This window comes from Rhineura floridana, chromosome 2, assembly GCF_030035675.1.
Source record: "Rhineura floridana isolate rRhiFlo1 chromosome 2, rRhiFlo1.hap2, whole genome shotgun sequence".
Taxonomy (NCBI): domain Eukaryota; kingdom Metazoa; phylum Chordata; class Lepidosauria; order Squamata; family Rhineuridae; genus Rhineura; species Rhineura floridana.
Window position 1 is genome coordinate 131,537,245 of NC_084481.1, and position 25,998 is coordinate 131,563,242.

At 42.7% G+C, this 25,998-nt stretch overlaps 1 protein-coding gene across 12 annotated transcripts in view; it reads left to right on the plus strand.

Annotated features, from left to right (window-relative positions):
• The window catches only part of MPPED2 (metallophosphoesterase domain containing 2), a 233,588-nt gene that overhangs the window by 198,942 nt on the left and 8,648 nt on the right, over nt 1–25,998 (plus strand). For 11 of the 12 annotated variants that reach the window (XM_061610566.1, XM_061610564.1, XM_061610570.1 and 8 more), the window contains one exon: nt 25,107–25,222. The exons of the other annotated variant lie outside the window; for it this stretch is intronic. In XM_061610566.1, coding sequence (XP_061466550.1) covers nt 25,107–25,222 — 116 coding nt within the window. The remainder of the gene's footprint in view (nt 1–25,106; nt 25,223–25,998) is intronic. 12 annotated transcript variants of the gene reach the window in all.

Genomic DNA, 25,998 nt, shown 5'->3' on the forward strand with positions numbered 1-25,998 from the left:
AGTGGACCGGCTGGTTTTATATGTTTGAACCTGCTGGTCCCTGTTACCAATCTGGTTGCTGCATTTTGCACAAGCTGCAGCTTTTGAACCGTCTTCAAAAGCAGCCCCACGCAGAGCGCATTGTAGTAATCTAGCTTGGAGGTTACCAGAGCTTGGACAATTGAAGCCAGGTTATCCCTGTCCAGATAGGGGCGTAGCTGGGCCACCAACCGAAGTTTGTAGAAGGCATTCCGTGCCACCGAGTCTTCTTGAGCTTCAAGTGACAGAGATGGTTCTAGGAGAACCCCCAAGCTATGAACCTGCTCCTTCAGGGGGAGTGCAACCTCATCCAGGACAGGTTGGACATCCACCATCCGGTCAGAAGAACAACCCACTAGCAGCATCTCAGCCTTGTCTGAATTGAGCCTCAGTTTATTAGCCCTCATCCAGTCCATTGTCGCAGCCAGGCACCGGTTCAGCACATTGACAGCCGCACCTGAAGAAGATGGAGAAGGAGAAATAGAGCTGCGTGTCATCAGCATACTGATGGCAACACACTCTAAAACTCTGGATGACCACACCCAACATTTTCATGTAGATGTTGAACAGCATGGGGGACAGAACTGACCCCTGTGGAACCCCATACTGGAGAGTCCAGGGTGCCGAGCAATGTTCCCCAAGCACCACCTTCTGGAGCCAACCCACCAAGTAGGAGTGGATCCACTGCCATGCAGTCCCTCCCACTCCCAACTCAGCTACTCTTCCCAGAAGGATACCATGGTTGATGGTATCAAAAGCCGCTGAGAGATCAAGGAGAATCAACAGTCACACTCCCCCTGTCTCTCTCCCAACAGAGGCCATCATACAGGGCAACCCAGGCTGTTTCTGTGCCATACCACGCCTGAAACCCAACTGAAATGGATCTAGATAATCGGTCTCATCCAAGAGTGTCTGGAGCTGGCCTGCAACCACTTGTTCAAGGACCTTGCCCAAGAATGGAACATTTGCTACAAGCCTATAGTGATTGAGATTTTCAGGGTCCAGGGAGGGTCTCTTCAGGAGTGGTCTCACTACTGCCTCTTTCAGGCAGCCAGGGACCACCCCCTCTCGCAGAAAGGCATTAATCACTTCCCTGGCCCAGCCAGCTGTTCCATCCCTGCTAGCTTTTATTAGCCAAGAAGGGCAAGGATCCAGCACAGAAGTGGTTGCACGAACCTGTCCAAGCACCTTGTCAACGTCCTCAAGCTGTACCAACTGAAACTCATCCAAGAAATTGGGACAAGTCTGTGCTCTGGATACCCCGCTTGATTCACCTGCTATATATAATAGTAGAATTTATACATTTTAGAACAGCCTTTCCCAACCTTTAGGTCCCCAGAGTTTGCTGGACTGCAATTCCCATCATTCCTGACCATTGGCCATGGTGCTGGGGCTGCTGGGAGTTGTCATCCAACAACATTGCATTGAGCAGGGGGATGGACTTGATGGCCTTATAGGCTCCTTCCAACTCTACTATTCTATGATTCTATGAACACCTGAGGTTAGAAAAGGCTATTTTAGAATATTGAATTCTAGATCTTCTTTTGCTACCCTCCTTCTCCAGTATTTATGTGTATTTCGAATTGTACTCAGATATTGATGCAGCTTGATGATGTGGACAAGGCGCTTGCGACGATATGGCCAGCAATGGGTACTCTCACCCTTTGTCCTTCTTTGGCTGATTAAAACTTGCTGAGGAGGTATGACCAAGTAGATCCAGGGTGTGGTCAACACGTCTTTTAAAGAAGGAGTGGTCCCAGCCGCCTTGAAAGAGGCAGTGATCTGACCCCTCCTGAAAAAGTCCACCCTGGACCCATTAGTTTATGATAACAACCACCCAGTCGCAAATACCCCTTTTTAGGGAAGGTGATTGAGAGAGCATTGTTGCACAGCAATTACAACTACTGTTGGCTGAAACAGATAATCAACCTTTGTCACCCACCCTTATGGATGACCTTTATCAGGAGGACGGGGGAGTGCGACCCTGACCATGGTATCCTTCTGAGCCAACTGTTTTCAGTGGTTCCAGTCTATCTGTGGGGTTGGTTTCAGAGAATATTATTGGCAGTTGTACTGTGGGGTGCCGCAGGGTACCATCTTGTCTCCAATGCTGTTTAACATCTATAAGAAGCTGTTGGAAGTGGTCATCATGAACTTTGGGGCAAGGTGTCAGCAGTACCCTGATGGTATCTGGCTGTATTTCTCTATAACAGCTGAATTGTGAGAGGCCATGCAAGCCCTGGACCAGTGCCTTGACTTTGTGATGGGCTGGATGAGGGCCAATAAACTGAGTCTGTAGCCTAGCATGATGGAGGAACTGTGTGAAGGTGGCTCCTGACTCCGGATAATTGGTCAATTGCCTGCTTTGGATGGGATTGTACTCCCTGTGAAAGAGCAGGTTCATAGTCTGGGGCTGCTCTTGGATACCTCTTGGTCGCTAGAGGCCCAGGAGACCTCAGTGGCTAGGAGTGCCTTCTACCAGCTTTGGCTGGTACAACAGCTGTGGCCATTTCGGGACCGGGGTAGCCTGACCACTGTTGTCCATGCACTGGCAACCTCTTGGCTGGATTGACGTAATGCATTCTATTGGGGCTGCCATTGAGGTTGGTTTGGAAGCTGCAGCTGATGCAAAATACTCACTGGAGCAGGATACTGCCTACATGTTACCCCGCTGCTGAAAGAATTACACTGGCTACCCATTAGTTACCTGGCTAAGTTCAAGGTTCTGGTTGTAGTGTACAAAGCCCAGTACAGCTTGAGACCAGGATACCTCAAAGATCATCTTACCCCTTATATACCCAGTTGATCACTGCACTCTGCAGGCGAGAGCCTCCTGCAGATACCATCTTATCAGGAGGTTTTTTTCTGCGCAATATAGGAAGCAGGTCTTTAGTGTTGTGGCACCTACCCTTTGGAATTCCCTCCCATTAATTATTAGTTAAGCACCATCTCTGTTATTTTTTCAGTGCCTACTGTAGACATTCATCTTTCATCAAGCCTTTTAAGTAGAGACCTTATCCCAGTCTGTGTCTGGTTTGGAACTGCTTTTCAAGATGTTTTTAAAGATTGTTTTTAAAAAGATGTTTTATTTTTAAGAAGTTTTGCTTTAAAGATGTTTTTAGTGTTTTGTCCCTTTTTTGCCGCCCTGGGCTGCTTCTGGGTGGAAGGGCAGGATAGAAATTTAGTAGTAGTAGTAGAAATGCAGAAATGGAGTTAGATTGAGTGAGAGGGTGATGAAATCTGAATATATACATTCATGATGTAAGAACAACTTCCATATCTTCCCACCAGAGACAGAAATTCTGTTTTGGATAAGATGAGTGAAAATGGGAAGCATAAGTCATTTGTGCTTTATGTTTCCTTTACATCAGTGCCATATCAGAAGCTGTTCTTAATTTCCGATCTGTGTGGTTTTGTAACTTGCTTGTGTCCTGAAGTATCTTTGAGGAATCCACAGTATTGCAGTAGTACTTCCTCTGAACCACATACTTATTAATGTTCTAGCTGTTGTCCATCTGTACTTCTCACAGAATACTCAATTAGTTTTGTCATACAATATATATTTAAAACCCTCCTTAAACCTTTGTGTGCCAACTGTTGAAAAAAATTCCTTAAACACAATGGAATAATGTTTTCCAAGGATAAACTATCTGCATCAAAGAAAGGCAGAAGCAGTTTCAGTAGCCTGTTCAAGAGTTTATAACACTTCTGTGAAAACAGAAAAAAACCATCTTAAACATTGTTCCCCTCTGTTCCAAGTACAAAGTGCCCTTCTTCGACCTTTCCTCTGCTAATATAAATTCTTAGCAGGCTGAAAATCCCTTTGCACCAAAGGAAACAAGCAAACAAAACATCTGCAACGTGTGACCCTTATGAGAGGATATGAGGGAGAATGAACCTTGCATAACAGACTCTAGTGACCATTAACAAGCAGCCCAATACACCATCTGGTTAAGGTGAAGGTCTTGGGTTTAAGGGTGTTTGGTTCCCATCAAATTCAGTAACTATTTAATTTTTTTTTAGTTGAAAGGATCTAAATTAGTTTCGGTCTGTGTGTATTTTCAGTTACGTTTTTTGGGGGGGCTGCTTTTCTTTTTTGAGTTCATGTACTTTGTCCAGAAAATGAATTCGCTTGACCCTAACCCTACAGCCTACCCAATTTGCTTCCCAGTGTTTTGCAGAAACCCCTAAGGTGGGGAAAGAACCAACTTGGATAGGTTTGATAAGCCACTCATCTGGAAATTGATTCAAGGTACTAGGATGCCATCTCCCATCTTAGGATTGTTCTATATGAGAGTGGAAACACCTGTGGGTAATTGACTTGCTTCCTACACGAAGAGAAGGCCAGGAACAAGCATGTATTTAAAATTATCAGTAGAGAGGAACAGAATGGAAACATTTGAACACCATGTGCTTGACAGTGGTTTGCCATACATCTAGTAGCTTTTCCCTGTTCTACACTCACTTTGTGGGGAGACCTAGATGCTTCCCTTGGGTGTTCATCTTTGTTTTTCAGTGATCAAAAGAACTAAATACTACTTTTAAACCAAATGATGCTTAGAGCCTAGAAGGAATCTATAATAGAAAGCTGAATTCATGTAGACTTTCAGGGCCCATTGGTACATCTCTTATTCACAACTATGTATATATGATTATTTTATTATTTGCTTAGCTACAAATTGTCTTAACAATCCCCTTTCAGCCGTAGATGCTATGAAGGAGAGTTCCTCCATTATTATCCCACCAACACTTCCACCAATTTGTGGAAGAGGGTCATTATCCTGACTTGCTGCCATCAGTTGGAAAAGATACGAACATAGGAAGCTGCCTTATACTGAGTCAGAGCACTGGTTTGAGGAGGGAACATTCACAGCACTACCTGAAGATGCCCAAGATGGAACTAGGGAACCTTCTCCATGCAAAGCAGATGCTCTACCACTGAGCCATGGCCCTTCCCCAAATAAGATTCTCTCTATTATCCGACTAAAGCTCCCACCAAATGTAGAAGATTATTATTGCTACTACTATTTACTTAATATGTTATTTACTTAATATCTGTGAGCATGGCACAAAACAGTACAGACACTACTTAAAGTAAAACAAAAATGTAAGTTGTATTTTTATTAATAATAAAAATATATGGTTATCCTTGGCTAGAAAGATTAGTATATAATAGATTTAACTTGACTACTAAGATGGTTCACTATACCAGGTTACTGTGTTACTATCACTTAAAAAATATAAGTTCTTCCCACTATTTAAACCAATAGCCAGTTACTGAACCCACACCAACCCTGTTAACTCTTAACCACTTGGCACTGAGGGCTGTACTTGTGGAGTCTTCAATTTGGTCCTCTTGCTCTGGAGACTCTCAAGCTTCAACCCAGATTCCTGCCGAAGTCCTCACCTAGGCACAACAATCTTTGTTACCTCAGAAATTCCTCAGTCTCTGCTGATGCAGGCTTCTAGGGCTTCCTTGAAGGCTGCTTCTTGGGATATTTTCACTCCCTCACAGACCTTCTTCTCCAGCCAGTGATTTCAGCTCAGCTCTTAGCTTGTCTTCAGACTGCCCAGGCCTCTTGAAGCAATGATGTGCTGTGCCTGGATCCCAGATTTTTCTTATGCTGCTGCAGCTTCACACACTGGCTGCTTTCAGACTGCTCTTCTTCCTTTCGTCCTTTATTTATTTATTTAGAATATTTCTATCCCACCATTCTACCCCACAATGGGGCACTCAGAGCGGCTTACAACAAAATCACACACATACATAATAAAATTATACAGAATAAAAACACAATACAAAACAGTGTTAAATATACATAAAATACGCAATTATTTAAAATAAGTATATAGACAGACAAACCAAGAAACCTACATGTGTATATATGAGTACGTATATGGAGAAACAATAGTAAAAACCACAAGATAAAAATTTTAAAAGAAAAATTAAAAATAGAAAGCGTAGAGATAGTGTCAGACTCACCCGTCAGACTTTATTCTATTATTCAGATGATTTCCTACCTGGTAATTTGCGTATTGTATTTGACCTTTCATACAACGTAAAAACAAGTTCCAGAAATCTACTGGAATAAGTTTAGCGCTAATTTTCATAATAAATAATACCAGAAATGATTCGCTGCAATCCTGGGAAATTTGCTCTAGCTGCAGCTGCTCACGCAACGGGCATCCTGGCATGCAATGCATTCATGCCTTTAGGTGCATACCAAATTTGTTTGCCTAACAAAAATTGTACAGGTATTGCAGCATAGGCACGGGCAGCAGCACTCCCTTCTTTCCCCACACACACCCGTGTCCAGACAGTAACTCAAGCAGTGAATTATGAGGGAAGTGCTGTGTGCATATGTATAACGGGTGAGGGATGAAAACTAGGTGCTGTTTGTTGCAGCAATGTGAAAGACAGTTGCGCAAAATGCCAGTATATCAGCTGAAAAAGCCATGGTACTGCAGTGTGAAAGGAATTGCAGAAATCAGGACAGAATCCGTTAAACTAACACAATAAGCCCCATGCCTGAATGCAGCCAGTGACAAGGCATGAAGACTGACTGATTCTCTCCTGACTGTGGTCTGAGACCTGCCTTTTATGCTTGAGCAGCATCTTCCTCCAGCCAATCATTTTAAATTTGTGTGGCATTCTCCCTTCCTCAAGCCACAACTCTAGTCCAATGGGATAAGGCAGAATTTTATTATGCAATAAGAACATGCCAAATTTCAATCCATTGTTTATATAAACATCCAGGACCTCCCTCAGAGCCATCTTTGTTTCTCAGAATGTAACTGGCAGATAAATTGATAAATTCAGCCAGTAGCACCACTGTAGATACATTGTATATTTCACAGCTCCTAACTGGTCAAGATAGTATACACAGTTAACTGTGTACATTTCACATTATTTATTTTACTTTTAAAACAAAGCCTTTACCAAAAAAAAAAAATTCTCCCCAGATGCTCTCAAGGTGATCACTAAGGGTAAAACTAACATATTACACTTAATGCATAATATGTAGTTACTACTCTTGTTTTTCTTTAATTTCAGTTGTGTCTGTGGGGGGATTGATAGTAGAATCACAGCATGCAGGGAGGGGAGGTTTCTATCTTCCCAGCTGGGACCTCCCCACAAAAAAGTCAGTACCGTTGCACAAAAGTTCTCATTGGTGCCAGTGGGAGCTTTCTAACTAAACTTCATAACCACATGGGGTGATTTTTAGTGGAGATTGTGACTGGACACAGAAGAGATAAACCTGCGCCCCTTGCACACTGCAGTTAGGGTTGCCAACCCTGTAGGGTTTGACTGGAATGACCAGGAACTGAGCTCTATCTTCAAGAACCTCTAGAAGCGATCACTGGAGATGTGACAAGCCACTACTGTGGTCTCACACCAGCCTGTTATCTCAAGTGGCCTAAGCAGGAAGCTACAGGAGATACCAGGGGTGGTGGTGGTGGAGTTAATAGTAAAGAGAGGGGGAAACATTGGGTCCTGGGTAAATATTGCACAGTGGTGTTAGAATAGTAGAGGTGCAGAGACATCCAGGAGTGACAGAGAGGAGGAGCAGAGTGTTCAAGAACAGTTCCCTGTACTTCTTTGTAGCTCAGCATGTTGCAGCTGACTGCTGACTGAGCCAGGAGAAGTCTATACTTCTGCATTATACTGGTCAGTCATATGATTTTTCTTTCTTAAATTTAAACAAAAACATTCAAATCATGACAGACAGTGGCACAGTAAAAAAGAGAGGGTGTTTGTGTAGTTTTAATTATGATTCATGCAAGGAAGATGTGTACAAAAGTTGGCTTCACAAAGCCAACACAGTTGCAGGAAAATGCATTCTATGCCATCAAGGATTTTCAGTTAAGTATGAGGGAAGAAAAACAGTAAGAACCCATGCTGAAAGCATAAAATGCAAGGAATTAGAGAGACAACAGAAAGGAATGCCACAAATCTTTTTTTTTATCAAAAGATAGACATCCCAAGAAAATCATGTGACAGCAAGTAGCTGAAATAGGGCAGGTTTATCACAGTATTTCCTACCATTTACGTTACATAAGCAAAGATTGTGCAAACAAAATTATTCCAAGAACGTTGCCTGATTCTGAAATTGCAAAAGAAAAAAAAATTCTTGCAGATAGACAACAGCAACAAGCATAGCAGAAAATATTTTGGCACTGTAGTCACTAGAACCTTTGGTTAAGGACTTGGAAAATGCAGTTTTTTTCAGTTGAGTCCGATGCCTCCAGCAAGGGACACATGAAATTCTTCCCATTACCTGTATTACTTTTCTATGACAGAGGGAATTAAGCATGGCTTGCTTGATTTTTAAAATGACAATGATAAGAAATGATTTACAATGATCAGAAAGTGAGGCAATTGCAACACAGATCTCGAATATTCTGCAGAAGAATGGTCTCAGCATTAATAGTGTGTTTTTTGGGAAACACAAGTCAGTGTACAGTATCAGAAATTAAAACAGTTTAATGACCACCTGATACAAGTGGGATGCAAATGTCACATAATTCATAATTGCCTCAAACATGGATGAAGGCTTTGAGTTTTTATGTAGAAAAATATATCCTCAATGTATACAGTACATTTAGCTTCTCAGCTAAGAAGCCAGAGTAGCTTTTTGTCCTTTTTTGAGTCTGTGGAAATGGAATACAAAGATGTACTTCAGCACATACCAACAAGGTAGCTGTCACTTCTACCTGCTATTGAACGCATGTTACAGCACTGGTGGTCTTTGTTGCGGGCATACTTATTTTCAGAGGGGGAAGAAGAATGTGAGCAGCTTTCAGTGAGGAAGAACACAAATCTCTACCTCTTTGCTGTGTTTACTTTTTGCACAATTTGATGGTAATCTTTCAAGATGCTGTGAAGAAACTGGAATGTGACAATGTGAGCTCCACAGAACTCTATGATGTCATGGAAGACCTCCATTCAAAACTGAAGAGAACAAGAGAGCACAAATTCTCTGGAAGATCAGCACAAGTCATTTTGGACAATGTGTCTCCAACAGAAAATTCAGAAAGGAAGCATATAAAACATTGACATGGTGCAATGGATAGCTGGAGAAATTGTATGATGTTGAAACATCACTTTTAAAAAAAACCAAAAACAAATGTCAGTGCTGTCTCTTCGCAGTGATGTGAAATGGGAAGATTTCCCAACTCTTGCTGCAGCACTCCACATTGAGATTGACACTGACAAACTGTATGATGACTGCTGTGATTTACAACAAATAAGGGAAGAGATTGTCTTCAAGTAGCAGAACATAGATCAGCAATGCGGGTAGGGGGGGAGGTTTTCAGACAAATACCAGAGGGAAGTGGCAGCCAAATGAAGAAACTGGTTTCTCACACTTTCCTTTCCTGTGTCTAATTCCTACTGTGAGACAGTTTTCAGTTTAATGATACAATTGTGGATGGAATCTGTTAACTGGTGCCACTTTGAAAGCATTCCGTCAACCTAACAGGCAGTATTTATTCAAGTTAATTATTTGTCTGCTATCCGTTGCTTTTAGAAGTCTTGATTTTTCCCATCTCCAACAATACTGATATTAATATTGATGTTTTCTTTCAAAATATTGATGTTTTGAAAATAAATGTCAACGAATGAAAGAAAATATCTATTTGAAAGAAAATATTGATAAAGGAAAGGAAAGCAGTTTCACCGCCTCCTTCTCCACTGTGGCTGAAGCTGGTCAGTTTTCGTGTTAGCAAGCAGAGACCATCTGTTTTTGTTTTGGAAAGAAAAAGAGGAAAGTGGATTTCAGTGGCCCCACCCCCACCTTGCCAAGCGTAGAGTCAACATGGGTGAGACTTTGCTTGCTTCCTCCTGCTTGAAGTTTGGTTTATTCGAGTTGTGTAGGTGGCAGAGAAAGAGAGAGGCCTGAACTGCTGTGCTGTGCTGTGCTGTGCGTTAAATCAGTAAAAGAACAATATATTTGAGGAAATATTTGAGAGGGGGGAAACTGTTGGGGGAAAGCCACTGAAGTTCAGAGTAAACTGTCGGAATTTCTCTCTATTGAGATGCGTAGCAGAGTTGTGTAGTGCTGCGGAACAGAGAGTATTGAGCGAGCTTATGTGTGTGTGTTTGAATCTTTGCTAAGATTCTACCTTCCCTGCAAATTAGTCAGACAGAGACTTTAAGCTTTAAAATAAGAAACAACTACTTTATTCTGGAAGTACATGCTTGATAGGAAAGAGTTCTATATCTAGCTAACTGGCTATGCTGGAGCAACGAGCACTGGTCCCAGTACTCGCCCTCATCCTGGTTGAGAGGAGAGACAAAAAGAAGATGTCTGCTCCCCTCTCGAGAGAAAGAGAACACAAAGAGAGGCGGGAAGGAACTGGGATCAAACATCCTGTTGCTTATCAGTCTAGCAGGAAGGGAAGAGAGGGCAAGATCAAAGGGATAGGTATAGCCTCAACTAGCAAGAGGTCTAGCTCTCTCTAGCTACCCTTATTAACCCCCTGCAGCCTCATCCCACCAAGTTGGAGTTGAACCTCATAGATTCCAACACAAACAGGATTGCTCCGCAAAGATGGAGAGTATGCAGACCATTGAAAAAATGTGATGCTAAATCTGAATTCAGCAGAATTCTCATCCATTCCTACCATGGACCAATGACAGAAACAGGATGAGTGATAGGATGAGTGATAGTGTTGTGAAGGCAGAGCTGCAGGTGAAACAGGACATTAACATGACCTGTGCACAGTTTCTAGACTCCTTTAAAAAGAACCCAGATCTGCTAAAAACAGCAAGAGGCCAGCTCAAATATAAATTTAAAAACCAGGAAGCTGAGGACAAGCCAACCCAGTTTTAAGTTAAAAACATCACATTATATTTCAAGTATTTTAGTATGAAGGTGTCATGCTGGCCACCTAGCTGCAGAGAGGTGGCACAGAACAAGTTTACGAGGGTGACAGACATGGCCTTTGCTAGTGGTTTTGGAGACTCCCCATGGTTTATATTTTTAAATATAGATATTTTTAAATATAGATATATACTCTTTATTTTACAGAATGACAACAAAATGAATGCAGAAAGAAAACTACACTGAGAGAAGAAAACACAAAAAATAACAAAAATAATAAAAACAAACACACAACAATAAAAGAGGGCGTGCTCTCTGGCCACTAAAGGTCTGGTTTTCCAAGTTTGGGTTTAAACAGTAAAGGCAGATTAAAGAGTTGAAATTAGGTCCGTGAAAAAAAATCCTCGAGGAATTTCCTCAGCCAGAGTTGGCAACCCTAACTGCAATGGGGGAAGGTAGTAGCTCTAGACAATTGAAGAAAAACAAGAGACGTGGCTGCATGTTGCATGTTTTGTTCCCCCCCCCCCCCACATAGCTTTTGTCCATCACTGAACCCAAAGTGGCGTAGGCATAAAATGTTGTTTGGCCCTGAATCTCAGCCAAACTACCTGACAGGATTGTTGTGAGGATAAAATGAGATAGCCCCATATGTGCTACCTTTAGCTCTAAGGTGGAAAGGTGGGGAACAAATGTGCCAGGTAAATAAATGCAAAAGTTCATCATTTGTCATGTGAACAGTAGTAGCTGATTTTGAAAAAGGACTTAGGAGCTGCTTTGAACTGTATCTGTTGACTCATCTTACCTTTCTGTCATACTGTATACTCCAGCTCTGGATAAAAGGCAAAGGTGGAAAGCCCTTCTCCCTAAGATTTTTAACTGGAGATACCAGGGGTTGAACCTGGGACTTGAGCTCTGTTATTAAGCTACTATCAGTCCTGAATACCCTAGTGGTCATTATCCCAGATACATTGAAAAATCAGTTTGAGTTTAACCTTTATAAGTTGCAACACCACAGTCTTCATTAAGTGCCTTCCTCCATATCCTTGGAAAAGAATCATAGCAACAAAGTAGCAACAAGAGCATGGAGCTTTGTTGCTAAACCTTAACATTATAAGTGGTTCTCTATTTTTTTATATATACTGAAAGCAATTTTATGTTGTTTTTTTAAATTAAAGCTTTCTGTTTAATGCATCTTATGCTTTCACCAGTTTTGTGTTTACAGGTTCAGCCTTTCAACAGTTTTCGTCTTACCAGCATGCTCTTTCTACTCACTTCATTAAATGGAGAAAGGGCACAGATGCATGCAAATATTTGTGCACTCTATGTTTTATTGAAAGGCTCTTCTTTATTTTGCAAAAAGGTCACCTGTTCCCTTTTCAGTTCAGGATAGTCTCTATTATTACATCCCAAATGTAAAACTGAAATTGATACTCTCAGGCCATATTTACAGGGCAGTCCTATAATTGAACAATTCTGAGAATGCATATTTAATGCCCTGTCCTGTAATTTTTGTTCTACAAATGGAATGATCTCCCTCCCTAGTAATCATGGGTGTTTGTGCGTTTTACTTTGAGTGCCGACAAAAATAAAAAAGGCTTTCATTACTGTTTATTACTTGAGAGTGTTTCCTTTTGAGATTGATTCGAGGTGCGTGTGGGCTATGGAAAGAATATTGTTTAAAATTTTTGCCCCCAAGCTTTTTGTTCATTGTATTAAAGAAAAAGAACTGTTTTGTGCCAAAATCTGTTACTCTCCATTTATTTTTTGCTTTGTTTTTTTAAAACAAGTATATATATGACAAAACAAAACAAAGGTTTCTACATAACAAAAAGCCATATAAACTGGTGAATATGAAAAGGGTTTCAAAACCCAAATTTGTCCTTGTGAGTGGGCTAATTCTTTGTGATGCAATTGCTGCTAATTTTACTACGTTCTTTAGTTAGCTATGTGCATCTATACTACACTACACTGGTTTAATTTTCATCTTACCATGAGAGTGAGGTGTGGCTCTTATGAAGCCAAACATACACACTGCTCTTAAAGTGATTTGGATCCCACTCAATTTGACATCTAAGCAGCAGCTTCATCTTAAAGATACCATGACATGTTTGTTTTATATATATGTTAACTATTGAAAGCTGTTCCTTTGTTAGCTCCAAAAGAGAAAGGGTGAGGAAGTAAATAACAGTGTGGATGCACGTCACTGTGTCAACCTTTAGGACAAATCTGACCAGAAATTTTTTTTTCCTTTTCTTGTTGGGGAGTGATCTCATGGTACCATACAGTCTTCATGAGACTTCATTCTTTAATAGGAGCTAGGTGTGACGCCCTTCCCTGGCTCTCCCTGTCAGGTTCCTACCTGCGCGTGGCTACTGCCTGTCACTAGGCACCACCAGGGACTCCACCAGTCCGGACTGTCCTTTTTTATTGTTTCTCTCCCCGCTCTAGCACAGATCTCAACAGATCCCCCTGCTAGGCAACCACCAGTAACGTCCCAATACTAGTATTCCCAGAGACTCTGAATACTGGTATTGTTATTCTCTTCACCGCTGCCACCATTTGTTACAGTTCCCGTTCAGCCTTGGTCATTACCTTACCCTCCTTTCTGGTCTGTGAAACCCCAGCCAAGGATCAGGCCTTTGGTAAACCAAATTAAGTATTTATTACAGATAACAAAGCTAACAAGATTAACAAGATTTCTTCTTAAGGCACATAAGCATATGGTTTTACTCAATACTAATCCGAACTCCACCTCCCTCCTGGTAAACAACTCTCTAAACCCCACCAAGCAACCCACTCAGTTCTCTTCTCCCCCCTGAATCCACTCTCCCCCTTCCTTTTATACATTCAGCCATTTTAAACACTCAGCCAATCATCTAGCATTCTACTGCCCATTCACTCCCCCTCCTCTTTCACTCCACTTACCATGTATCTTCTAAACAACCAACACTTACCATATATACATTAATATAGGAACATCACATTTCCCCCCCCCCTTAAACAACAGCAGAGTATTATTCCTGTTCCAGGATTTATACGTCGCGTTAACAAATAAAAGTCTCTATGGGGAAAATGTCTTTCTTTGTTCCTCTGTCTGGTCACGTCAGTGCAGTCCCAGCCACTTGCCTGGAAAGTCCATCGGCCAGTACATTGTCCTTGCCTTTGATGAACTGGAAGTCCACTTGATAGTCCTGTAGGGCCCAGGACCACCTCTGCAGCATAGTGTTATGGTTTTTCATAGTCTGCAACCATAACAAGGCCCGATGATCCGTAGTCACTGTGAATCTTCGTCCCCACACGTATGGGTGCAACTTGTTCAGTCCCCACACGACCGCTAGGCACTCCTTCTGGACCGACGAATAGTTTTTCTCCCTCGGCGTCAGCTTGCGACTCAGGTACGCCACTGGATGTCTGGTGCCTTCTCTCTCCTGTAGCAAGACGACTCCCAGCGCGAGGTCCGACGCATCTGTAGCCACAATGAATGGTTTCTCATAGTCTGGTGCTATTAATATGGGTCCTTGGCACAAGGCTTGCTTCAGTAGATCAGAAGCCTTCTGACATTCATCCGTCCATACCACACGCTCAGAACACTTTTTCTTTGTTAATTCATACAAGGGGGTTGCTATTTCCCCAAAATTTCTCACAAACTTCCTATAAAATCCAGCCACACCCAGAAATGCCCTTACTTGTTTTTTGGTTAAGGGGATCGGCCACGCTTGTATTGCCTCCACCTTGCTCCATAAGGGGGTGATTTTCCCACTCCCCACCTTATGTCCTAAATAGATTACTTCCTTTAGTCCAAGCTGGCATTTCTTAGCTTTTATTGTGAGGCCTGCTTTTCTTAAGGCCTCCAATACTGTTGTCAGGTGTTGGACATGCTCAGGCACCGACTTGCTAAAAATGGCCACGTCATCGATATAGGCCACTGCAAAATCTGACATGCCTCGCAACACAGTATTGATTAGCCTCTGAAATGAACTTGGTGAGTTTCTTAGTCCCATGGGTAAGGTCACAAACTCATATAACCCATCTGGTGTACTGAAGGCAGTTTTGGCTCTGGATTGCTCGTCTAGTTCCATTTGCCAAAATCCTTTACAGAGATCTAGTGTAGAGATAATGGTTGCTGCCCCCAATAACTCTAACATTGCATCTACCCTAGGCATAGGATACGCATCTGGGACAGTAATTTTATTGATTAGCCGATAATCAATGCAAAACCTTGTCGTTCCATCTTTTTTCGGAACCAGGACAATACTTGAGGCCCAGGGACTGATGGATTCCCTGATCACTCCTAATTCCAGCATATCTTCCACCTCCTTTTTGATCTCATTCAAAACTTTCCCATTCACACGGTACAGAACAGATCTGATTGGGGCATGATCTCCAGTATCAATGGAATGTATAACTATACTGGTTCGGCCAGGTTTGTTGCTAAAGAGATTCCTATAGGTTTTCAAAACTCTCAGAATCTCCTCTTTTACTTCCTCCTTCACCTCCTCTGACCATTCCACTTGATCTACCCCTTCTTTGTCTTTGCTTTCCTGTACCAAATCTGGAAGTTCAGGCCCACTTCCCTCAGGGAATAAGGTAACTTGCAACACCTGTGCATCCCTGGTATGGTAAGGCTTCAACATATTTACATGAACCACTTTGCTTTTGTTTAATTGGTCTGTGGTAATTACATACGTCACTGTGTCAAGCCTTTCTCTGATGGTATATGGTCCTTCCCAGTTAGCCTGTAATTTGTCATGTTTCCTGGGTATGAACGCCATAACCATATCTCCCACATCATACACACGTTCCCTGGCTGTTCTGTCATACCAGTAACATTGCTTCTCCTGTGCTTGACTCAAATTCTCTTTCACCACTTCCATCATTTGTTTCACTGGTTCACATTCACACTTTCTCTCAGCAGGCATCCACAGTCTATATAAAATCCCATTCTCACACACAACTTGATTCCTCAGTTTGTCAGTGAAAGGAATCTGTTGGGTCAGGGCTTGTTCCTTTATCTGCTTCAAACTTATATCTTTATGCAGCTCTTCCCTGAATTGATCTGCTTCTTCCCCAGAGACCACTTGATACAGTTTGTCTCCTTCAGCAGGCCTGCTAGTGGTTGCTATGGTGACCTGAGGCTGGTTAACAGATTCCACCCTGTTTGTTTCAGCCCCCCTTAATATGGCTTCTTTTTTTCTGCCAATTTGCTGTCTGGTCACTACATATATCTTTCCTTGAGCTCCCATTACATCTCTTCCCAGTATTACTGGTTCTTGTTGCTGGGCATTAATGCCTACTTTATATCGGCCCTCTCGGCCTCTCCAAGTCATTTCCACCAGGGCCACAGGCAAACTTTCTGGTTGACCCCTCACTCCTTGGATAGTCACAGTTTCCTGAGGTAATATTACCTCAGATTTTATTAAATCTGGCCTCAGTAATGTCTGAGCAGCACCAGTATCAAGCAATGCCCAATAATTTGCCCCTGTACACTCACTTCCTCTCTCAGACTTGAATCAAGGTCTGTTACTTCTGTCCAGTTTATCTGGCAGAACTGAACCTTTTTCGCTGTTTCTAAAGCCTTGGGCTCTATTTTCACTGCCCTTGTCTGAGCAGGATTACTAATAGGGTTGGCAACCTCACATTGAAAACGTAGGTGCCCCGGTCTACCACATTTGTAGCATAATTTCTCCTCACTTTTAGGGTACACAGATCCACTCTGGGGTGTCCTGTGCCCTTCAGATTTTAATGGAGGACTCACTCGCTGTGGTACCACATCCCTTCTGCCAGCATTATATGGTCTGGGTTTAAAATCTCTTGATGTTTTCCCCACCCAGCCGGTTCTGTTGGAGGCGAAGTGATCCGCCATCTCTGCGGCCTCCTGCACCGATGTAGGGGAATGGTCTTTGACCAGGAGCCTTATTTCTGGTGGTAACTGATGGTATAATTGATCCAATATCATGAGGTTTTTCACCTCCTCCACAGACTGAGCTTTTGCACTTGTCAGCCATTTCCCAAATATGTCCATCAGTTTTGCCCCCAGCTCCACGAAAGACCTCCCTGTCTGTATCTGGCAGTTTCTGAAAAGCTTTCTAAAATAATCAGGCCCCAGTCTGAATCTTTTAAACACTGCTTCTTTGAATTCAGCATAGGTGACGGGCCTGTCTGAGGGGAAATATTGGTATACCTCAGCCAATTCCCCTTTAATCAGGTTTGATAAATACTGCCTGTATTTATCTTCAGGTAGCCCCCACAACTGAGCTGCTTTTTCAAAGGTGCTGAGGTAAATTTGAGGATCTTGACCAGGCTCATAGACAGCAAAGTCCTTTGGAGTAATTTTTATTTTTGCTCCATCTCTGTCCTTTCTTGTTTCATCAGAATGAAACTTCTCTCTTTCCAATTTTAATTTTTCCCCTTGTATCTCCGCATCCACTCTGATTCTCACAGTTTCCATCCTCAATCTCTCAGTTTCCAACTCCCTCTGCTTGTCTTTTTCCTCAGCCTCCATCCTCAATCTCTCAGCTTCCAACTCTCTCTGTTTTTCCTTCTCTGCACCTTCCATCCTCAATCTCTCAGCTTCCAACTTCAACTTCTCTCTCAAGTACTCTATATAAGCGGGATTGCTTAAATATCCTTCTGGGGTCTCTTCCCTGACCGGTTGTTTTTGCTGGGCAGTAGCAAATCCTACAAGTGCTACCCTCAATTCATCTACCCCTTTACCCTCGTGAGGTAAATTCAATGTTATGCACTTCTCCACCAGCTCCTCTCTTTTCATTTTTATGTATTCAGCCATGGTGTTTGAGTTCACTCACTCTTTGCCACACACTCTTTGCCAGTCACTCTCACAAGTAATCTTGTTTTGCTATTTCTGTTTGCCACACAACTATTAGGGATTGTCTAGTATTCGTATCTCACTGCTACAGCCAACACCTGTGACGTAGTCTCCTTTGTCACCACGTGTCTTTGGGACTCTCTTTGGTTCGTATCTGGATTCACTGTTGTTCGTATCCCACCGCTACTGCCACCACATGTGACGCCCTTCCCTGGCTCTCCCTGTCAGGTTCCTACCTGCACGTGGCTACTGCCTGTCACTAGGCACCACCAGGGACTCCACCAGTCCGGACTGTCCTTTTTTATTGTTTCTCTCCCCACTCTAGCACAGATCTCAACAGATCCCCCTGCTAGGCAACCACCAGTAATGTCCCAATACTAGTATTCCCAGAGACTCTGAATACTGGTACTGTTATTCTCTTCACCGCTGCCACCATTTGTTACAGTTCCCGTTCAGCCTTGGTCATTACCTTACCCTCCCTTCTGGTCTGTGAAACCCCAGCCAAGGATCAGGCCTTTGGTAAACCAAATTAAGTATTTATTACAGATAACAAAGCTAACAAGATTAACAAGATTTCTTCTTAAGGCACATCATATGGTTTTACTCAATACTAATCCGAACTCCACCTCCCTCCTGGTAAACAACTCTCTAAACCCCACCAAGCAACCCACTCAGTTCTCTTCTCCTCCCTGATTCCACTCTCCCCCTTCCTTTTATACGTTCAGCCATTTTAAACACTCAGCCAATCATCTAGCATTCTACTACCCATTCACTCCCCCTCCTCTTTCACTCCACTTACCATGTATCTTCTAAACAACCAACACTTACCATATATACATTAATATAGGAACATCACAGTAGGCATGGCAGTGAGGACAATTTTTGCAAAGGGAGCGATAGGGGGTCACATAGTCATACAGCGTTATCACATAGAAACAGCCTACCTGTTCTCTAACTGCTGGAATCAATAATACCGCTTACAAGGCTTCGTCTAGGTAATAGGTCATCCCTTTCTCTGGCTCCTGCTCCTCCCCACTTTTCCCACGCATTGCCTACCAACCAATTGCAGTGTTTAGGTGCAGCAGGCTTTCCGGGGCCGTAGCTCAAGGCCAGAGTACATGTTTTGCACCGAGCACCTTGCCTTCAGTCCTCAGCACTCCAGTTAAATTAACTCTGGAAGTTATTCTGGAGAAAGACTTGAGGTTATAAAGAGCCACCGGTAGTCGGGGTAGAGAGTACTGGGCTAGGTGAACCAATGCTCTGATTCAGAATAAGGCAGCTTTGTAGGATAAATCAGAAACCTGGAGGCAGGTGTGGTGGTGAAGAGAAAGTTTGGCAGATGACTGAACTGAGACAATGTGCCAAAACAAACAGAAGAGGAAAGGGTGTGATTAATGATTGGAGGGCCAGATGGCAACCCTTCATGTCTATATTTTGTCTTGAGTGCTACTGTTTGAAACTACTGTAGCTATTTATGGTAGCATGTGGGGTAAAATAATCATTAGGTGAGTAATCAGGCTGAGAATGCTGTTAAGCAAGCTAGCACCTGTGTGTGAGGAGCAGACTAGACTGAGCTTCTTTTTAGTTCTCCACTGCCCAGATCAGAATACACTGCCAGTGGCAGGGGAAAGTTAGGTAGGGAAAAGTGGGCTCCTTATGGGAGGAAAGGTAGGATATAATTTAATAAATACATATATGGGGTGGACAAAGGGGAAAGTTTTTTTTCCTATTAGTTTCTTATTTCTCAAATATAGTATACCCAGTGAATTCTCATAGTGCCTTAAAAGTATGGCAGCAATGAAGTGCCAGAAAGAGCAATAAATAATTAAAGCACCTGTAATGTCAATAGTAAACAAGACATTTTCTGAAGGACAGCCGGGAGTTGGCCAGATAGGCTTTTAGTCTATATTGTCTTGGCATACATTCATAGGCAGACTCAATATGGGAGCTCCATGCTCGTTCATCTAGAGTTGCACATCTAGGAAATGTACGCCAAGGGACTTTTGCAATACTTTTTGTTTCATAGCTTTTTGAGTCACTGTGTTTTAAAAATAAATAATAGCCACCAAAAAAGGAACCTCAAGCTTGCTTTTCCCAGACTGATGGAATTGTGTTTCTTTTTTGAAGGGAAGGACTGAGAGATAAACCTTGGATGGGATGGGATTCAGTTTGAGGGCCACATTTCCTTCTGGATACCAGTGGTGATTGGAACCTCCTAAATCCACACATAAGCATGCATCTCATCAATCCATTCTTTTTTTCTTTTTTAACCCCCCCAACCCCATTAATTATATCACATTCTCTGCATTACAGGACTGGCATTGCCTTTTTAAGCAGCATTGCTCTTTTTTAAAAAAAACCAAGGCTCAGAAAAAAGGGGGGAAATTCTTTCTCTGAAGCTTAAAGTAAAGGTGTCCCCGCACTTATAGTGCGAGTTGTTTCCGACTCTTAGGGTGACGTCTTGCGACGTTTACTAAGCAGACCATATATATGGGGTGGGATTGCCAGTTCCTTCCCCGGCTGTGAAACTAAAAGCTTTTCACATATATCCACGTTGGGCCTTGGTCCGAGGGGAACTCTGATTTCAGGTAAAGTCAGGCTCAGCCTGGATATAAAACATGGCAGGGCTCAGTCTATGCTTATGGGAGAGCAAAACTCTGATGTTGTTTAAACAAGAAATCAATTGAGATTGAGCCTAATATATAGGAGCAGCAACAGCTGCAACCTAATTATTAGCTTCACCTACATTGTAAAAGGCTGCTTTCATTAAAGGGGCCCATCCCTCTCCAGCTGTCTCCTACTGTGACAACGTAGGAGAGCCTCTGGTTTGACTGGGTCTTCTGCACTGGAGTCCTTCGAGGATGGCAGCTGGTGGGCATGCTTCTGGTGCCTGCCTTGGGTGGCTTTCCTTTTCTGCTCCAGAGTCCTCACCCCCATCCTCAAAAGATGAGGAAGCCAATGCCAGGATCATTACAGCCTTCTTTTTACGCTGCTTTTTTGGTTGCCTATCCCAGTCATTCTGTTCCATCACACCTTCACGCCTCTGCATCTTCACTCTCTCCTCTGTCCCATATACACACACAATTCTCTGCAGCAAGCTTATGGTAATCTCTGTTTACACACACTTCTACATCTCCTTCTCTGCCATGTGCATGCCCCTATGTAACAGACCGCTTGCCTCCCAGTTTTCTCCCTGTCTTCCTGATTCTTGCCACGGAAAGTAGGCAAACCCAGTAAAGAGTTGTAGCAGTGCAAAAGAGAAAACAGGGCAGAGCTTATGAAGAGGGACATCCTAGGTTGTGCATCTCCCTAGGGAAGAGTTGGGAGTTTCAGCTGTGGGTGGAAGAATGTTGTCTGGCTATCAGATTTATTCATAGCTGAACAGCATGTCGTTTCCTAGATCAACATGTCTGTCTGTTGAGAAAGAACCAGTGATATGGGGCAGAAAATCTGTGCCTGATTTTTCCACAGAAAAGCTTTCACTTTATAAGGTCATAGTAACAATAAATAGATGCCAGTTGAAAATACAATATTAAACAAGCTTAGCAGTTTCAAAGTTTTTAGCTTTGTTTACAAGTAAAAAATAGACATGCTAAATTAGATCTCTCTCTAGGGCAAGAATAGAGAACCTCTGGCCTTCGGGGTAATCATAGCTCCCCCAGGGGCTCCACTTTGGCCCGTGAGGCCATTCTCCCCAAACCATACCCACCCACCCATCAGCTGATGTCACTAGTTATACCTTATTATCAAGGTCAAGTTATACTGTCATAAATCCACAGCCCAGCTCATTGAAAATTGGCTTAGCCAAAGCCATCGTAAGTCCCCCAAAAGGGGCATGGCATGATAGGGGAGGGGAAGACTTGCACCTAATCCAAACCTCTTTCAGCAGTCAAATGACCGGGCAACCTGGTGGAACTTACACTGGGAAAAAGGGCGATGCAAGTCAAACTCTATTTTAAATGCTTGTTTTTTTCTCTGCCAGTATCCTTGCTGCTGGATGGAGTTTGGAATGGGGTAACTTACGCTGGCTTAACTTCATTTTCATATAGTTAGGATTGCTCTGCCTTTCTATTTTATTTGTCTCCAGACTCAGTCAATCAAATATTTGCTCTGTTGTGGCAGGAGTACAGAGTTTAATCCTGCATTGGCCATGCAATCCTGTTTCTAGTACAGAACAATATCACACAGCCAAGGCAGCAGGATTTAAAGCCCTCTGCAAAAGTGGCATTTGAAGCAGCTATCGCACATGAACTACTTCAAAGTGCCTCTTTGAAAGGTTTTAAGACAGCTCCTGTGCTTCTGTTTGCTGAAACAGGAGCATGGGGGCTGTTTCAAAGCCTTTTGCAACTCCCCCCCCTTTAAATTCCTGATCCTTGGAAAAGTCTTTTGAAAGACTCCTCCCTCTCCCTTTAAGTTTCCAATTGTGGTGACTTAAAAGGGAAGCACAAAGGATTTTGACAGATAGGCAACCCTGCCCACCTGGCAAATTTGGCCTGAAAGGCATGGGCTGATAAGGATCTAGCTTACGGAATAAAAAGGTTCCCCACATCTGCTTTAGGGCATTGGAAAAGTTTCTAGTGCAAATTGCCCTATGCAATTTACCTAATTTGTGTATGAAGTTTTTCTAGGGAGAAATCCAGAAGATATTCCACTTCAGAATTTTCTGGAAAATCTGCAGTGCTGGAGGCAACAAAGGGGTAGATCTAAAATATTTGTTTTTCAGAAGCCAAGTCTATCCAGACCTCACTACTGCTTATTCAGGAGATCTACCAGAAATAGTTCTCTGATACTAGTTGAGTATTTTTGTTTAGTTGTTTTAATTATTTATTTTGCCCTCCCACTTGAAAAATTTCTGTAGATGCCCATGCTTTCAACTATGTTTTCAGAACCTGATTTGGTGGCCACTCACAAACCATGGTTTATTGGATGGCATTAATTCAAAGATTTTGTGACCTTACTGCCAGAACTGGTTTACACAGTCAAGATTTGTTTCCTAGATGACAAAACCTGGCTGCACGTGCAAGGAATTTCAGCCTGGTCTCTTGCTGACACTGGGTAGGAATTGAGGCAGCAGAGTTGCTTAATATCTTGCTCCAGGCTATGCTCCAGCCTCCACAATAGATTTGCACAGGCCACAACACATGTTTAACATGTTATGTTGGAAGATACAATGCATTCCAACTGGGAAAATGGGGTAGAGGTAATCCCAAATTTAACCTCGTCAGCAACCAAAACAATATTACTTGCTGTACTTACTTAAAACTGGTTGGTAGTAAATGGCTATTAATGTGTCTGTGCACACAGTAATTGTGTACAGTTGTGAAGATTGGGGTGTCCCATTTCGTATTCTCACTGGAACCTGAATCTATTTTATTGGCTTGGGGGCGAGGGGGTCTATTGTGCTAGCTTTCTAATAAGCTTATTTTTGTTTGCAAAATGGCATAAGGCCAAATGTCTTTAATTTGTGAGGATATACAATTGAAGCAATAATTTAACAGCAACCTCAAATGAGCATAGTTTAAGCTTATCTCTGGGGTGCTTTCAGTTATTTTCATATATAGTATTTATTAACTGCTTGTGGGATTCTTGTATATATAGCAGAGGATGCTTTGTACCCTTCACATATTACACTGACAAGGTGAGCACATAGCTGGCCATAAGAGCAGATACTTGTGAGCCCAATGGTAGGGTTCTCTATAAAGTGGTTCAAAATATGACTCTGGATGCCACTCCAAAAAAATCTTGAATCAGATTGAGGAAGGTTTTCAGTAGGTACCGAAGAGATAACAGAGATGGCACCTGGCTAATATTTAAGGGGAAGGAATTCCAAAGGGTAGGTGCCACAACACTATCTGCAGGAGGTCTTCAGCTGCAGAGTGTAGTGATCAACTGGGAATATAAATGGTAAGACGATCTTTCAGTTATCCTGGTCCTAAGTTGCATAGGGCTTTGTACACCAAAACCTTGAATTTGGCTTGGTAGCTAATGGGCAGCGAGGTAACATGTTGGTGATACCCTGCCCCAATGAGTAGTCACACTGCTGCATTTTGCACCAACTGCAGCTTCCAGACCAACCTCTAAGGCAGCCCCACATAGAGCGCATTACAGTAATCCAGCCTGGAGGTTACCAGGGCATGGACAAGAGTGGTCAGGCTATCCCTGTCCAGAAACAGCCATAGCTGTCTTACCAGCCAAAGCTGGTAAAAGGCACTTCTAGCCGCTGAGGTCACCTGGACCTCTAGTGACAAAGATGGATCCAGGAGTACCCTCACACTATGAACCTGCCCTTTCAGAGGGACTTACAACCCCATCCAAAGCAGACAACTGATCAATTATCTGAACTTGGGAACCACTGATCCACAGCGCCTCTGTCTTGCTAGGATTCAGAGTCAGTTTATTGGCCCTCATCCAGCCCACTGCTGAGTTCAGGCATTGGTCCAGGGCTTGCACAGCCTCTCCCAATTCAGATGTTACAGAGGAATAGAGCTGGGTATCATCCACTTACTGTTGACACCTTGCCCCAAATCTCCTGATGACTATTCCCAGGGACTTCATATAGATGTTAAACAGCATTGGGGACAAGATGGTATCCTGCGGCACCCCACAACACAACTGCCAGGGGCTGAAAGATAATCACCCAATGCTTTACTCTGAAAACACCCTGGAGATAGGATCAGAACCACTGTAAAACAGTGCCTCCAATACCCATCTCAACAAGTCAGCTCAAAAGCATACCATGGTCATACTTGAGAGATCAAGAAAGAACAACAGGGTCGCACTCCCCATCCTTCTCCCGATAAAGGTCATCTATCAGGGCAACCAAGACCAATTCAGTGCTATAACCAGGCTTGAACTCAGATTGGAATGGGTCAAGATAATCTGTGTCATACCACAGTACTTGCAATTGCTGCACAACAACCCTCTAAACCATCTTTCCTAAAAAGGGAGTATTTGCGACCGGGCAGTAGTTGTCAGGGGTGGAGTTTTTTAGTTCTCTGGTCATCGGTATACCATGGCAAAACTCAGATCTTTAATTGTGAAGCCATCCATTGCCTTAAGAGAAGGCATTTCAGAACATCCTTTTGCTTAGCTAAACATCCGTTTTTGAAGAATAAGCCATCAGTGGAAGCAATTATTCATAAGAATCAATCCTGCAATCATCATTTGAATAAGTAATGTAGCAAATTATAGCTTTTCTGTCTTATATGTGACAAAAAAGTTGTTTAACATGCCATTTTTCTTTCTCTTGGAAACTGTGTCCAGTTGTGTAGGATCACTATGACAGTGGTATAGACTTCTTTCAATATAACAGACTGTTTCTCTCATCTTTTTTCTGTACATAATCTTGGAAGAAGCACTATCTACAATTAATTTGCGCTACTGCACAGATTTGCTTTTTCATATTGACAGATTTTATCATCTTCTTTTCTTCAAAGGACACCATGGTTTAATGGATGGGGCTTTAACCTACCCAGAGGTCAATCACTGTTGGACAAGTGGAACCTTATTCCTGAAGGCATTGATATATTAATGACTCATGGACCTCCTCTTGGTACGTGATACAAAAGGCAACAGTGAACAGACATCTTAGGCTAAGAGGGTTTTCGGTGTGCATTTTAACTTATTCATTAAGGGGCATTCATTGCAATGTACAACCAAGGAAGGATATGTGGGTGGGGAGACTTTGGTCACCTTTCAGTTCCACAGTGTAGAATTGTACCTCAGTTAAAGTTTAATATAATTACTAAATTATTCTTAACCTGCATGGCTGAAAATAATGAGTTGTGTCCGGTGCTGTCCTTCCCGTCATGAAAAGCTCTTTGATCCAGTGGAAGGGGAAGGAGGGGATTTTTGCAGATTGCAGTCCTCCATGTCCACACATGCACACCCCGTCTGCCCTAGAGGGTTGGGAGATGCTCCAGAACTGCATGGGAGATGGCATGGAGAGAGGGGAGGTGCAAGAGAAAGGGAGAAATTGTGAAAATCGCTTCCCTCTGCCTTGTACTCATGGAAGTCTCTGCTGGGTCAAAGCCCTTCCATGACAGGATGGTCAGCCCTAAGTACAACCCAGTGCCAGAATGTTATAATTTACACAATATCTTTATTACCTCCATTTAGGGGAAGAGGTAGCAGATACTTTGCAATCAAAAGGTCCTAGGTTCAATCCACAGTGTCTCGAGGTAGGACTGGAAGGGGCTGCTGTCTGAAACCCTGGAGAGCCACTGCCAGTCAGTGTCCACAGTACTGAGCTAAATGGACCAGTGGTCTTGGTGCAAGGCAGCTTCCTGTGTTCTACATGAAATGAACTACATGCACCAACTGAACAAA